Here is a 13,537-nt window from a genome sequence, read left to right on the forward strand (position 1 = left end):
ATTGTTTTTAGAAAAAATGGACAAAGATTTCATACATTTTGATCATTCATTTACCAAATTCAACAAGTTTTTATGGGATAAAACCTTCATCTAGGTGTGGAGGCAAACTATAGAGGAAAAAGTATGTACAGCTTAAATGGTGTCTTACTGCACTGTATGGAGGACAGTTTGGAGGTGAACGGAGCAGCGATGGAGGCGTCACCCAGTTTGACAACCTGAATCTGGTCCTCTTCTAACTCCCGCAGCACCTGACTGATCCTCTCCTATGACACACGACATTAACACAACACAGGGTTACGTATTTAAAGTAAACAGTTGAGGATTAATATAAAAGCTTAAATTTAAAGATGATGAAGCACCTTCTGCGCAGCGAGTTGCTCCTCTCTCTGGGCCATGAGTCTCTGTCTGGCTGCACGGGAGCTTAGTTTGCCTCCTGAGGTTGGGACGGGGGGTCCAGGTCTGGACTCTCCAGATGAATACTCTTTCTCTTTGCTTCTCTTCTTCTTCTCAGGCATCCGCTCAGGAGCGTTCGCTAACAAGGCCACGCCTGGGAAACAGAGGACATCATATGTGTACATCTACTTTATACTAAAGATCCAGATATACAGCAAGTCAGCGCCATTCTGACTAAATGATCATTTCTGGATAAATTATCCCTTTTAAGCAGGGGTGTCAAACTCCGTTCCTTAACACAGTTTAGTTCCAACCCTTCTTCAACACCAAGTGGCAACCTCCCGCTCTCCCTCGTGAAGCAAATACGAAAGGAACTGAAACTGCAACTCGTCGAAATTCCACTAGTCTTGGCTTCATAATAGAGAAAATTTCTATTGAGCTCACTGTTAAAATGGCCAAATTTACAGCAGAAAAAGGTGTTTACAGCCTGGTACAAAGAATAATATTGGTTCATACGGCTAATATTACCCTTTATGACAATTGTTAGGTGGGAAATTTTTTATAACTCATCCGTTTCGTTTATATTAAGTTACATTATGTCTGCATATATAAGGGTGTGGCCACTTGAGTGACAGCTGGGTCTCGCTGGTCTCAGTCACTTCACCCCATCTGATTCTGGCTGATTAGCCTCTGAATTGGGCATATACATTGTATTTTTGTTTCGTTTTATGTGGCTTTACACAGTCAATAGCTTTATGGAATTCCTTCTTACAATTATCAGATACTATAGCATGCTGTGTGCACTTAACTGTGCTCACAAACCATTCACATGGCCTCCATTTCCCAGGTGAGTGAAATGATATACTTATACCATCTCTATAAATGTATTTGCTTTATTTAAGATCATTTATCATTTATAATTTTGTTTAGAACTTGAGTGCACTCCAGAATCTGACAGATTGATTAGCTGTAGGCTATAAATCAGTCATCTGAAACATTGATTTACAGATTTCTGCGTGGATTTCATAAATAGCCTTGCATTTACTAACACAGACTATATTTGAAGTGTTTGGAAATAATTCACCTTTTCCTCCTGTAGAAAAACATAAGAACAATGTTTAGTAGCTCAATGCATTTGCAGTGTTTTTAAACATCTAAAACTTTATTGACATAGTATACAACCAAGCACATGTGCTCAGAAAAGAAACGAGTCGCAGGTAACGAAGTATTAAAGAGCCCATATTATACATGAAATAGGGTCATATTTAGGTTGTAAGGGTCTCCAACAACAGTCTAATATGCATGCAAGGTCATAAAACACTTTGATGGTCTTATAACCTGCATTTATTTTTACCTAATTATCCCAACGACTCCCATATGAATCGTTCAGCGATTCATTTGTTCCCAACCCCCTCCTCAGCGCGAAGCTAATCTGCGCTGATTGGACCGATGACAGCCTGCTGCGATTGGTCGACAGTGACAGGCTTCAGCACGAGACAGAGTGAAATGCCCAGCTGGTAATCAACTATATAAAAGTAGTCACAGTGCACACGCGCTTCATAGTGTAAGGCTTTTTTCACACACACACACACACACAACCCTCCTCAGAAGAACTGGGGAGATCGACGCGAGTCTCTCTCTCTCTCTCTCTCTCTCCCTCTCCCTCTCCCACACACACACACAACGCTCCTCAGAAAAACTAGGGAAAGCGACGCGAGTCTCTCTCTCTCTCACACACACACACACAACGCTCCTCAGAAGAACTAGGGAAAGCGACGCGAGTCTCTCTCTCTCTCTCACACACACACACACACACACACACACACACACACACACACACACACACACACACACACACACACACACACACACACGCACACACACACGCACACACACACGCACACACACACACACACACACACAACGCTCCTCAGAAGAACTAGGGAAAGTGACACAAGTCTCCTAGCTTACGATCGATCGCCATAGCAACGACAAACGGCAGTGGAACGCGAGCTCACAAAAGCCTTTAACGTTAAATCCGTAAACAACGCGGCACGCGTCGCGTTTTTAACGTGGCTTACATGTGATAAGAGAATATAAAGAGTAACCGCGTGTACTGTACCAGGTTAACAACTCATCTTTGGGTAGAGACTGTCAATATTATCCATCTGAGCACAGCGTGACTTCATTCGACCGGCGGAGTCTGTGTGTGTGTCTAGTGTTTTTTCTGTGTTAGTGGGCGGGGCCGCAGGTTTCAAATCTCCCTGGTTTGCGCGCGTAACTACTGGCGAGGCTTGTGTTTCGTGGCTGCGTCATCGCGAAACACCTAATGACTCGTTATCAAGGCGACTCGTTTGAAGCACTATGAGTCGACTCTTTTATAGATGAATCAATAGTTTTAAACACTGTACACTTACAGATTTAAGCCTTAGCTGGATATTTCACTTCACTTAGAGCATTGATACACACTACATGGAAGGGCATTTTCAAAAACCCATAATATGGGCTCTTTAAGCATTTCTCCCAAAGAAAAGCCTGTCTTAGCAAAACGCTAGCAGGCGTCTGTAGCTCTGCTCACACTTCGCCTCTTTGTCCTTGTTTGGTATCCCCGGTTGGTGCGATGACGCACGAACAAAATGGTGACGGTTGGCCACGCCTGCTAGTAGCTTCTTTTGCGTTCTTTTGAAACCTATGGGTGACGTCATGGACACTACGTCCATTTCTTTTACAGTCTATGGTCAACACACTTGCCTGTAGGTATCAAACAAGCCTGAGGGACTCAATTAGTTTGATCAGTTGTGTTTAATTAGAGTTGGAACTAAACTGTGCAGAGCTGTGGCCCACTAGTTTGACACCCCTGCTTTGAAGTTTGTGTGTAATCAAATTTACAATGTTGACTTTACTAGCAAACATTGTTATTATTTAGGTGAAAAATTAATTCATGCAAGTAAAAAAAAAATTGTTTTGGTAATCTTCAATCAAACACTGACCATTTTAGAGTGGTGTTTTTTTTTCTGATGAAGTCGGTTTGATGGCTTCATCCACAATATTCTTAACCATGCCCCTCTTACCATTAGTTTCCGACGAGGGAATGATGGACAAAAAGAAATCCCCACCCCTACTCAATATTCAGCTTCAGCTGGCAGTATATCAACATACTGAAATAAAAAAAACTTTAAAAAGATTTGTTAAAGAAGTTGAAACTATTGACTTATTTTTATTTATTCCCTCGTTTTCGGTCTCTGAAAAATCAACATTCACACAGTGTTGGAAAACCTGGATATATGAGGAAGCCTAAAATCTTTTTAATATCATTGTCATGTGACACTTTTGTGTGTGTGTGTGTGTGTGTTTGTACGTATATGTTTTCCAAGCTTTAATGTATTTTTGGCAAATTGATGAGTAAACAAATCCATAACCTTACTATTAAAATCACAACCAACTTGACAAAAAAAATAAATAAAATAAAAAAAATAAAAAAAATCAAGTGAATTCCCAGGTTAAAATAATGGAATGCCTGAGGAATATTCAGCTATTCTGACCTTCTGAAAAGATGATATTTTATGCTAATTTTAATCATAATTACTTTATTTACATAAGAGAATCACTAGGACACAAAGGCTGCATTTACACTGCACTGTTCAAGTGACTCCATTCCGATTTTTTTCTCCCATCTGGCACAGATCGGATTTGGCCCATGTACGTCTAGCAGGAACAAATAACATGGATTCCGATTTACTCAAATCAGATTCAGGCCTTGTTCGTATGTGGAAATTTATCCGATATGAATCGAATCTGCGCCCTCGTGTCTGCAGGTTAAGCAGGTAGGTCGGATTTTCACCTGTCAACACGAGTCGTGCATCATTAAAAAGGTAGCGAATGACGTCAATTCTGATGCTTGCGTCAAACCTTAAATCTTTGGGACCAAAGTTACCAATAATCAAACATAAATAAATAAAATATAAAGATGCATAAACACATAGGCACTAGGGTAACATTTATTTGAAAATTACTGATTTAAAATAAAAACTCTTCAGAATGATATGTAATAAATTAAAAGTAATATATATTTTTCCACCAAATCATTTTTTTTACACCAGGCATAATCCATTACATGTCAGCCGCTTAGAAATAAAACTGTTTTGAGTTTTTTTTTTTCTCAACAAACACGCGCTGAACAAACACATATACACACACAAAAAAAAAGATATTTTGAACAATGCCAAAAACTGGTACCCATTCTAAATACTATGTAAATCAATGGTTACCAGTTTTCAACATTTATCAAAATATATATTTTTTGTGCTCAGCAGAAGAAGAAAACTCTGTCACACTTTATTTTGATGGTCTGTTTGTTAAATTTAAGTAACATTGCATCTACATGCCAACTAATTCTCATTAGACTGTAAGTGGACTGTCAGGTTGGAGTTAGTGCTTGCAAAGTTTCTTATAGTCAGTTAAATGTCTGTTGAAGGAGCAGAATCAACAGATATTAAGCAGACTGTCTAGTAATACTCAAATGGACCATCAAAATAAAGTGTTACCAAAAACTCAAACAGGTATGTTAAAACTGAAGGCTGAGAAAATTATGAAGTAAATTCCATTTTTAGAGGAATTGTACCTTTAAGAGGTTCAATGACTCACCTATGTGTGCATGTTTGAGTGCGCCAACGTCATTTGTGCCATCACCACACATCAGCGTAACAAAACCCAGTCCCTTCAGACTAGTTATGACAAACTCCTGCACACACAGAAACCAACACAGATTATCACATTGAACAGTTCACAGGGTTCCCACATTAAAGACTCTACTTCAAACTCGCTGATTTTTCCCTGGTTTACTAAAAAGCTGAATTTAAAAGCTACACAATCTATGCATCTAGTTTTTACTTGACTTTTAGGCTAAATGTAGATACAAACACCTATTTTACAAGAAAAGTGTCTTGTGAACACTTACAATGTCTTTATAGACTGACTGATGCTCCAACATTAGGCTCATTCAAATCAAGACTGAAAACACACCTGTTTAGCTGTGCCTTTACTGAATAAGCACTGTGTATGTTCGACAGATCACACTATTATGTCTCTCCTTTCTATTCAATCTTTTAAATCCTGTTTTAACACATTTCAATCTGTTTTTAATAATTCTTATGCTTCGATTTTATTTTTCTTGTTTCTTTTATTCTTGTTTATGTGAAGCACTATGAATTACCATTGTGTGTGTATTGTGCTATCAATAAACCTTCCTTGCCTTAATAGGTGCGATTATGCAATCATAATGGCAAGACCCTCATAGGGGTGGTCAATGTATATTTATATTATCTAATAGTTTAACTATTAATATTATTATTTAAGATACATGTCAGAGGAAACGGTTTCTCACTATTAAAGAGCTGACCCCCACACATCTTGTTTTCATGTCCTTCAGGTGTGATCAAGCGTTAAATTAGGGGGGTCAATCCCCCCAAACCCCCTTGTAATTCGCACTTTGTCTGTAATGAACTGTAAAACAGGCAGTCGTCATGTTGGGAAGTCCTTCCAGTGTTACGTAATTATGAAAATGCTAAATTTTAACCTTACATATGGAGAAGCTAACATCTGCATGAATAAAAAAAATTGTATCACACATTTTAGAAACACTGTAAAAATGTGCTTAAAGTAACTGTTTTCTGTATATTACGATTCATATGTTTTTGTTTTGTCCATTTATTTATGCATTTGAATTGCATATAGAAAGTGCCTATTTGGTGTGTGAGACCTCATGTTGTCAGAGAGGAACCAATGGTTCTTGAGGTAAAACAAAAAGAACTAAGATGTGCAATTTTTTGTGTATTTTCACAGTAAAACAACACAGGAAATTCCATTAATGTTGCCACAAATTGTGAGAAAAGACATAGCAAAATTAGTCATTTTAGGCTGCAAAAAATCTATTTTCTTTTGCAAAAAAATCTAGGAGCACTGAGTAGACAAAAAATTACAAAATTAAATAAACAAATTTAAAAAAAAGCCACAAACAATTTTAACATGTACAGCCTGGTGACTGCATTTAATTGTCAGTTGCCAAGCGAAAAAAGGAATAAAATGGCAGTAAAAGACAGCCTTCAGCCTAACCATAACAACTGGCAACACACGTAAAACGTTTAAACTTGATTAAAAATATATGTAAAAACGGTACAGAAAAATACATTTAAATTAAATAAGTAGTAAGTATAATTAAAAATGACCAACAAACAGTCCCTGATATTCCATGACAGACCAAAACAAATATAAAACTCCCTGACTTTTCAATGTCTGGAATAGAACTTGTAAAATTCTATGATATTCCAGTAAATTCCATGACCTGTGGGAACCCTGAGTTCTACTGATAATTCAGCCATCAGCACAGGTTTCTCAGATATGTGAATCTGACCTTCTGTTTGGGGCTGACACGAGCAAAGACTTGCACGTGAGGAAGCAGAGCGCTGAGCAGCCGTGGGTCAAGGGTCAGCCTGGCCAGTCCCTCTCCAGTCACACAAAGGTCGTACCGCTGAATCAGATCTGACACTGAAGATGGAGGAAGAGGAAGAGACACACTGCCGTCGATAGACACCCACTGCCATTCAGCTGTAAAACCCACATCACAAAAACAAAAAAATAAATGAGATTTATTTATGTGTTAATGCCATATCAGCAGCATTGGGTATATTCACTCACAAACATAACAGTTTAGCTTCTTAATAAATGTATTTTGTTTTTGAATGGTATTTATTTGTGTCCCTCCTTGCATAATAATAAAAATCAACAAATAACTGTATTAATACTGATACAATAGTGATAATGATAAAACAAAATTTATTTCATATAGTGCCTTTAAAAGAAGCATCTCAAAGCTCTTTAAAGGCAAATAAAAAGCACTGAAGTAAAAGATTCAAACAGGACTACATGCATAGACTGAACTAAAAACTATTTATAATAAAATAATAATTAATAATAATAATATTAATAAATTAGGATTATATAAATATATAACTAATTATAATAAAAAGCATCTTTAATAAAATGAAAGAAAATTTTAAAAAGCACATGAAGGCTAACATTAAAAAGTAATGTGTGAGTGATGATTTAAAAACACTCAGGTCTGATATAAATAAAAAGTCAGTGATAAATATTAAAATAAATAAACAAATTCCACACCTTTTAAACATATCCATAAAAAACGAAAGTAATCTCTATAATATTTAATCATCTATACAGTGCTTAGCCTAAATGAGTACACCCCTCACAGAGCTCTCTTTTAAAGGGCCACCAAACCCCCCTGTTTCAGCAGGGTGTTTTCACACCCCTAGTTTGGAAAGTCAGGAAAGTGGGTGTGTCCAGCTCTGTTTAGGTGGGAGTGTTGGAGGAGGGAAAGGTGCATAACAATTTGCATAAAAATGGGAGTTTCGGTTTGGGCACACGCTGATTTACAGAGGCAAAACAAACACACAGACGCAGGGCAGAAAGACAGTGACTGTGTTTACATGGACATCAGTAATCAAATTATTTGCCAAATTATTAAATGATAGACTTTAACTGAAGTTTGGAACATTCATTCATGACCCCTGTGACAAACGAGATATTTGACTCAAGAAACTGCTGGAAGCATGTATTTTTAATGGGATGTTTGATACTGCAAGGCGAATGTGAGAAAAAAACCCTCCGCATTTCTTGGCAACTTAGATGCACTCGGTAGGTAGCGTCAGAAAGCTGTGTGTGCATAGACTATCCTGTCACAAAATGTGGCGAAAATCCTACACGACGTAATTGTTTGATTGTGGTGTTTACATGTTTACACTTGGGGAGCTGCATTTACAGCGGATCTTTCAGTCCATAAAATTGTAGTGATATTAGCGTACTGCCAACTTAGAAATCATTTTGATATGGTCCGTCTTCAAACACTGAAAGAGTACTACTGACGACACGAACTAACTTTGCCATCTGAATAAACAAACAAAGACCACTGATCGCTTACTTACCAAATCTGTAGAGACAGGACGATCAACACCAACTGGAGCAGTGTCAATTTTAAAAGGAGACGAGCGGCAAATCGGGATTTCATCGTTTCCAGATGAGAGACGCTCTTGGGTAAAAAAAATGTTCCTTAGACACGTATTTTTGTTGCTCGTCGCGTGCACTGTAATCCACACGTGAGTCCAGCTGCGCTCTCATAGCGGGAAAATTAAAACAAATCCTTTGTTGCAGCAAATTATAAAAGCAACACTGACAACCTGTGTCTCCAAACAATTCTTCTTCTTCCACTTGTTTTGGCAACACAACATGGCGTCTCTCGGCCGTCTTCGAAACTATCATGCATATTAATGAAGTTGCACCGCATACACAATAGAGCGCGCTGATTAGGTTGTAGCAAGTCTTTGTCATGAATTAATGCTGCACACTCAGAGATGTCACGATGCACTTGCAGGTAGACACATCCAGTCTCCACGCTGGAACACATGAAAGTATCTAATCGCCGTGACGCAGCTTAAAAAATTTGTTTTAAACCGGAAGAACGAATTTGCTTGAAATAACGCAAAAACAACCAACTTGCACTTTTTAGTGAAAAATGTGTCCTAATAGTGTTTTTAGCAGCGTGGGACACATAACGCTATATGACTGTCAACAGCTCAAAAAATATGTTTTGGTGTTTCGTGACCCTTTAAATGAATATTTTCTACAAGATGCTTTACAGTGTCATATTTGTGAATATACATTAGATTATTCAGTACCAAAGCCAAATCTGGAGTTAATTTAACTAAATAAATGATAAGATAACGGTACAAAAAATTTGTACACTCAAATAACTATGTTAGTAAAAAAGAAATTACATTTTTTAAAATCAAACACTTATCCAAACAGTGACACGATACATGTCTGTAAAAGCGTAATAGCAGCACTTTAAAGCATGTAACTCAAGCTCTGAAGCTCCTGAGAGATGTCACGCACCTTGACTGGAGCTCTGCTGCAGGATCAGGGTGTGCTCTTTCTGGATGAAATGCAGCTCTCTGGCCACGTGACACGCTGTTAGAGGGTTGTCACCTGTGATCATTACAACCTGTGGACAGAGATTGTGACAATATTAGACCTTCCACAAACCAGAGCTTGCGAAATAATGTTTAATAAATGCTAAAAAACATGTTTACCATATAAATGTTTACGTATTTACCACTAACTAATAAATGTGCAATTTATCTGCTAAATTATTAATACATTTTTGTATCCGTTAATAAAAATATATGTATGTCCATGTTAGCTCAGATTCATTAAAAAAATGGTAATATTAGGGTAAAACGTTTGCTTTAATCAGAAAATCAAGACAAGATCGGAAAAGTTGAAAATAACTTGAAAATATGCCTCATTCTTATATTCTAGCCTTGTTTAACTCAAAATCTGAAATTGCATACTTTGAATGTAGTGAAATGTATATTTTTTACGATAACCGGTTTCAATGTTTACCGTGGTTTTAACAAGTCAAGATTTAAACATTTTCTGTTATGTTGTTCCTAAGGTATATGGTATCTGGCATAAAGGTTTTTGTGTGTTGTAAAGAAATCTGTGTTTCTGAAATTAATGAAGACAGCAGAAGTCAATTATTTATTTTAGTTATTTAGCCTGACATGTTTACTGTCATTATAAATGTTTCCTAAAATGAAATATTTTGTGTTCAATGGGGGGACAAAATGCAGTGATCACAATACAGTGATATCGTGATATTTTTATCCAAGGTTATCGTACCATCAGAAACTTATACCGGTCTATGCCTAACTGTATCGAAGTGTTTTTTGCATATTTTAATGAAAGAATTTGATCTTGCCTTTAATGCATTTGAAAACACACACAAGCTAGCATACAGCGATAATACACTCACATGGTGTGAGGCCTCTTGTATTTCTCTGATCACTGCTTTGCTGTCGGACTTCAGAGGACAAGACACGACCATGAATCCAGCAAAGCGCAGGTCACACTCAAGCTGCTCACGGCTCACCTCTCTCACCTGAAAACACACACACAGAGAGCAGAATAAACCACAGAGAAATTGTAAAGCTGAGGTGTTTCACTCGCTCATCAATACCTGCTGATGGCTCAGGTGGCCCATCTCTTTATATCCCAGGGCCAGCACTCGGGCTCCCTCACGGGACATCTCTCTGTGCACCTCGTCATAGCTGGCCGGACACTCGGAGAACTGCAAAACAACAACAAATTAATACATTATATTTGAACCACAATCCATAACACCTAATCAACTTAAAAAAAATCTTTCTCCATAATGTGGGGATTTCATTTCAAAGGGTTTTTAAATTTTTTTTTTTTTGCAAAGTAAGTGGCATACATAAAATTTTAACTCTTCAAATATTTTCTGTGTTTTTTAATATAAAGAAAGACTTTCTCAACACATCTCTAAACATAATAGTTTTATAACAAATTTCTAATAACTAATTTCTTTTATTTTTGCCATGATGACAGAACATTCAGTTGAAGTCTTTTGAATTATTAGCCCCCGTGAATAATTATCCCATTTTCTTTAATAAATGAACCTGTACAGGACAAAGATGACAAAAAAGCTGCTGCTTTGAATTGGACTCACTACTATTCATCTATTGATCGTGTCTATTAAAAATAAACAAACAAAAAAAGTAAAATACAGCAATCATCCAAATTATATAAAACATATTTAATAATAAAATCAAATAATAGAACAATAATTAAGTTTTTAAGCTATCTCGCTTTCCCTACCTGCAGGATCGCTGAGGCCTACGAGTGGGCCACTAGGAGGCAAATAATACTGATCTTTTTTTTTTTTTTTTTTTTTTTTAAGTAAATAAAGAAAACTTCCCCCGCCAAACTAAAAAAAATAATAGTGTCTAACTTCATTATACTTACTTGCATACTTTCTTGAATACGTTATTTAACACTTCTGTGTAATTAATTCACAGAAGTAGAGTAATTGTATTTATTTTGAAGAATAATTTTATTTTTCAACTAAAGTTGCGCACATAAGTCATATGTATGATTTGTTTGTTTGTTTGCATCATGAAACATCAACAACTTTTGGCTACTTCTAAATTGAATAAGAGATGATGGCAAAATATTACATATTATATTTACTTTACATGAATATATTAAATTAAACATTTCCTGGAGTACATTTTTAAAAGCATTCATCAAAGTGCTCTCAGCGGTGGCTCAGTGGTTAGCACTGTTGCCTCACAACAAGAAGGTCGCTGGTTCGAGTCCCAGCTGGGTCAGTTGGCGTTTCTGTGTGGAGTTTGCATGTTCTCCCCGTGTAGCCGTGGGTTTCCTTCGGGTGCTTCGGTTTCCCCCACAGTTCAAAGACATGCGCTATAGGTGATTTGAATAAACTAAATTGGCTGTAGTGTATGAGTGTGTGTGTGAATGTGAGTGTATGGGAGTTTCCTAGTACTGGGTTGCAGCTGAAAGGGCATCCGCTGCGTAAAACATATGACGGAATAGTTGATGGTTCATTCCGCTGTGGTGACCCCTGATAAATAAGGAACTAAGCCGAAGTAAAATTAATGGATAAGTAAATGGACTAAGAAATTATTGACAGTATACAGTATTTATCAAATAGGCTTTCACTACTTTGGTTTAATACACACAATTGTTACAGTTTTGCATTACAGCATTTGTATTTTTTAACACAGCTACAGCTACCATGTTGGAATCACATTTAAAGAATTAAAAATTTTAATTTCTATTGTCCGTGTTTTGATTTATAGGGACTTTATTTAGTATTTTATGTAGACAAGTAATTAAATTACTTTTTATATACGAAAGCACAATTAGAACATTTAAGTATAATTAACTGATGTAAATACTAATCAGTAGGGCCAGACAGAATCTGCAGACATTTTGTGCTGTTTCTGTGGAGAATATTGTAAAAAACCTGAATGATTTTGGGAGTATCATAACTAAAAACAATATATGAAATAAAAATAATACCTTTTTATTTAAAGTTTACAATGCAAACCCAATTAGATCCACTTATTTAGTAAACAAAGTCTCTATATATAATCTATAATATCTATATATAATCTATATCTATATATAATATCTCTACTAAAAGACAGAACATATTACTTTACAAATTGTATTGTAAATAAATCACGTGAACATTTTTATGCTAGTCAATAATATTAGTGAAATTCATTTAAAAACTGAATAAATATCCATTTACACAAGTAAATAAATAGACTTAATAACCAAAAAAATGTCTATGTATTCCCTATTTACTCTCCCTCAGGTGGTTCCAAACCTTTAAAGGTTTGTTTACTCTGTTGAACACAAAACAAGATGTTATGAAGCAAGCTGAAAACCTGTAACCATCGACATTCATAGTAGGAAAAACAAATACAATGAAAGTCAATGGTTACAGGTTTCCAGCATTCTTCAAAATATCTTCTTTTGTGTTTAACAAAAGACTGAAGCTTATAACCGGGAGAGTAAATAGGTGACAATGGTCATTTTTTGAGTGAACAATGCCTTTAAATACTTGAAGTAACTTACCCAACACTGTATACTCAGTGTAAAGTTTAATCAGGGAGAGTGGCTCTTGCTAGCTAAAGAATGTGCCTGTCAGGGTTTTCATTCAGTTTTTGTCAAAAGCAGAGCAGATGTGTGTGGCGTGTGTTGGACGTAATCCAGCTAAAGAGCAACAGATCTGCTCACCATGTTCCTCAGGGTCTCTGGAGCTCCTTTCACAGTAGAGATATAGCAGAGCTCGGTGGAGCCCATGCGCTCATATGACGCCAGCACAGACATTCGCTTCAGAGCGCTGGTGAAGTGAAACCTCTGATGGATCTTCAGCCCTGGAGTCTTTATGCTGCGAGCAAACACCTTCTCGTCTAAACAGACCAAAAGAAAACATGTCATAAATTACTATTAGAGGCGGATGAATTCTAAAGTATAAATACTTTCGATACTTATAATGTATCAAAAGTGTAAATTTTTAGTAAATGTATCTTCACTATGTTTTTTTAAATGAGTGATCACTAATTTTAGATTATCTTAATAATAGCAAAGAGCTCAGAATCACCAAGAGGCGACACTCAATAGAAAGTTTCATTGCAACAGCAGCACCCAGCACTTAGGAGTGAGAGCAATCATTTCT

The 13,537-nt window shown here is 36.6% G+C and overlaps 1 protein-coding gene across 1 annotated transcript in view; it reads right to left on the minus strand.

The window, feature by feature from the left end:
- The window catches only part of atp13a1 (ATPase 13A1), a 46,485-nt gene that overhangs the window by 10,404 nt on the left and 22,544 nt on the right, over nt 1-13,537 (minus strand). Inside the window, exons 13-20 of the mRNA XM_056454112.1 lie at nt 13,096-13,271; nt 10,481-10,591; nt 10,277-10,402; nt 9,355-9,463; nt 6,803-6,996; nt 5,038-5,134; nt 360-547; nt 149-263 (exon numbers count right to left, since the gene is read on the minus strand). Of these exons, the coding sequence (XP_056310087.1) occupies nt 149-263; nt 360-547; nt 5,038-5,134; nt 6,803-6,996; nt 9,355-9,463; nt 10,277-10,402; nt 10,481-10,591; nt 13,096-13,271 (1,116 nt within the window). The remainder of the gene's footprint in view (nt 1-148; nt 264-359; nt 548-5,037; nt 5,135-6,802; nt 6,997-9,354; nt 9,464-10,276; nt 10,403-10,480; nt 10,592-13,095; nt 13,272-13,537) is intronic.

This window comes from Danio aesculapii, chromosome 3 (assembly GCF_903798145.1).
Source record: "Danio aesculapii chromosome 3, fDanAes4.1, whole genome shotgun sequence".
Classification (NCBI taxonomy): Eukaryota; Metazoa; Chordata; class Actinopteri; order Cypriniformes; family Danionidae; genus Danio; species Danio aesculapii.